Source organism: Bidens hawaiensis, unplaced genomic scaffold (genome assembly GCF_021521415.1).
Source record: "Bidens hawaiensis isolate Kalapana, Puna unplaced genomic scaffold, B.hawaiensis_p1.1 tig00039173_1, whole genome shotgun sequence".
Taxonomy (NCBI): domain Eukaryota; kingdom Viridiplantae; phylum Streptophyta; class Magnoliopsida; order Asterales; family Asteraceae; genus Bidens; species Bidens hawaiensis.
Genome location: NW_027496902.1, coordinates 13964 through 15201, shown reverse-complemented (window position 1 = coordinate 15201; position 1238 = coordinate 13964). Strand labels below are relative to the sequence as shown.

Below are 1238 nucleotides of genomic sequence, written 5' to 3'. Positions count from 1 at the left end.
TCGAGTGTTGAGGAGGTGTGTGAGTAGAGAAGAGGGCCGTGAGATTCTTAGACATTGTCATGAGGGGTTTAACTGGTGGCCACCATGGTCCATCTTCCACTGCGAGGAAAGTTCTAGATTCCGGTTTTTATTGGCCATTGATTTTCAAAGACTTACACTAGTTTGTCAGACATTGTGACGCATGTCAGCGCACTGGTAACATCTCATCCCGTAATGAGCTGCCCCAAACCCTATTCAGATTTGTGAGGTTTTCGATGTTTGGGGCATTGATTTCATGGGTCCTTTCCCTTCTTCTCGAGGGAACCGATACATTCTTATGGCTATCAACTACGTTTCCAAGTGGGTTGAGGCTCAAGCCTTTCCCACTAATTACGCTCGAGTTGTTGTGGGATTCTTGAAGAGGTTGTTCAGTCGGTTTGGTACTCTCAAGGCCTTGATTAGTGATAGGGGCATGCACTTTTGCAATGCCCAGGTGGAGAAGACGTTGGCACATTATGGGGTCACCCATCGGTTGTCCACCGCCTATCCCCCACAGACGATCATGCAAGTGGAGAACGCAAACCGAGGCGTTAAGCGAATTCTGGAGAAAACTGCCGGCAAGAACCGAAAGGACTGGTCCGATAAGTTGGATGATGCGCTTTGGGCTTTCCGCACAGCTTTTAAAACGCCTATTGGGACCACACCCTTTAGGATGGTTTATGGGAAAGCGTGTCATCTACCGGTTGAGTTAGAGCATAGAGCATATTGGGCGTTGAGATAAGTTAATCTTGACCTGACCCAAGCTACGAAAAACCGGTATCTCCAAATTCTTGAGGTTGAGGAGATGAGAGATGAGGCGTATGCGAGATCTTGGAGTTATAACGAGCGTACGAAGGCGTTGCACGATCAGAAGTTGAAGAAGGTGAAAGAGTTTAAGTGTGGGGATCGAGCGTTGGTTTATAATTCCCGTCTGAAGTTATTTCCAGGTAAACTTAATTCGATATGGGGAGGACCGTATACGGTCAAGGAGGTGTTCCCGCATGGTGCTGTTGAAATTCAAGATGTTGATAGGAGCTCGTGGAAGGTGAACGGCCATAGGTTGAAGCATTATATTGGTGGGCCGGTTGATTCGGTCGAGGAAGACGTGTTTCTCCTCGACATCCCTAGGCTGATTGATTGATAGGGATAGGACCTCGGGTGAATACCCGAATGTAGAGCTTGTATATGTTCTTATCTGTTTTTCTTTTATTTTTGTATTT

General features: G+C 46.8%; 1 protein-coding gene across 1 annotated transcript; it reads left to right on the top strand.

Moving 5' to 3' along the window:
• The first annotated feature begins 316 nt into the window (after positions 1–316).
• On the top strand, positions 317–760 carry LOC143591080 (uncharacterized). Its single transcript, XM_077071395.1, has one exon. The coding sequence runs from the start codon at positions 317–319 to the stop codon at positions 758–760; it is 444 nt and encodes a 147-aa protein (XP_076927510.1).
• The last annotated feature ends 478 nt before the right edge of the window (positions 761–1238 follow it).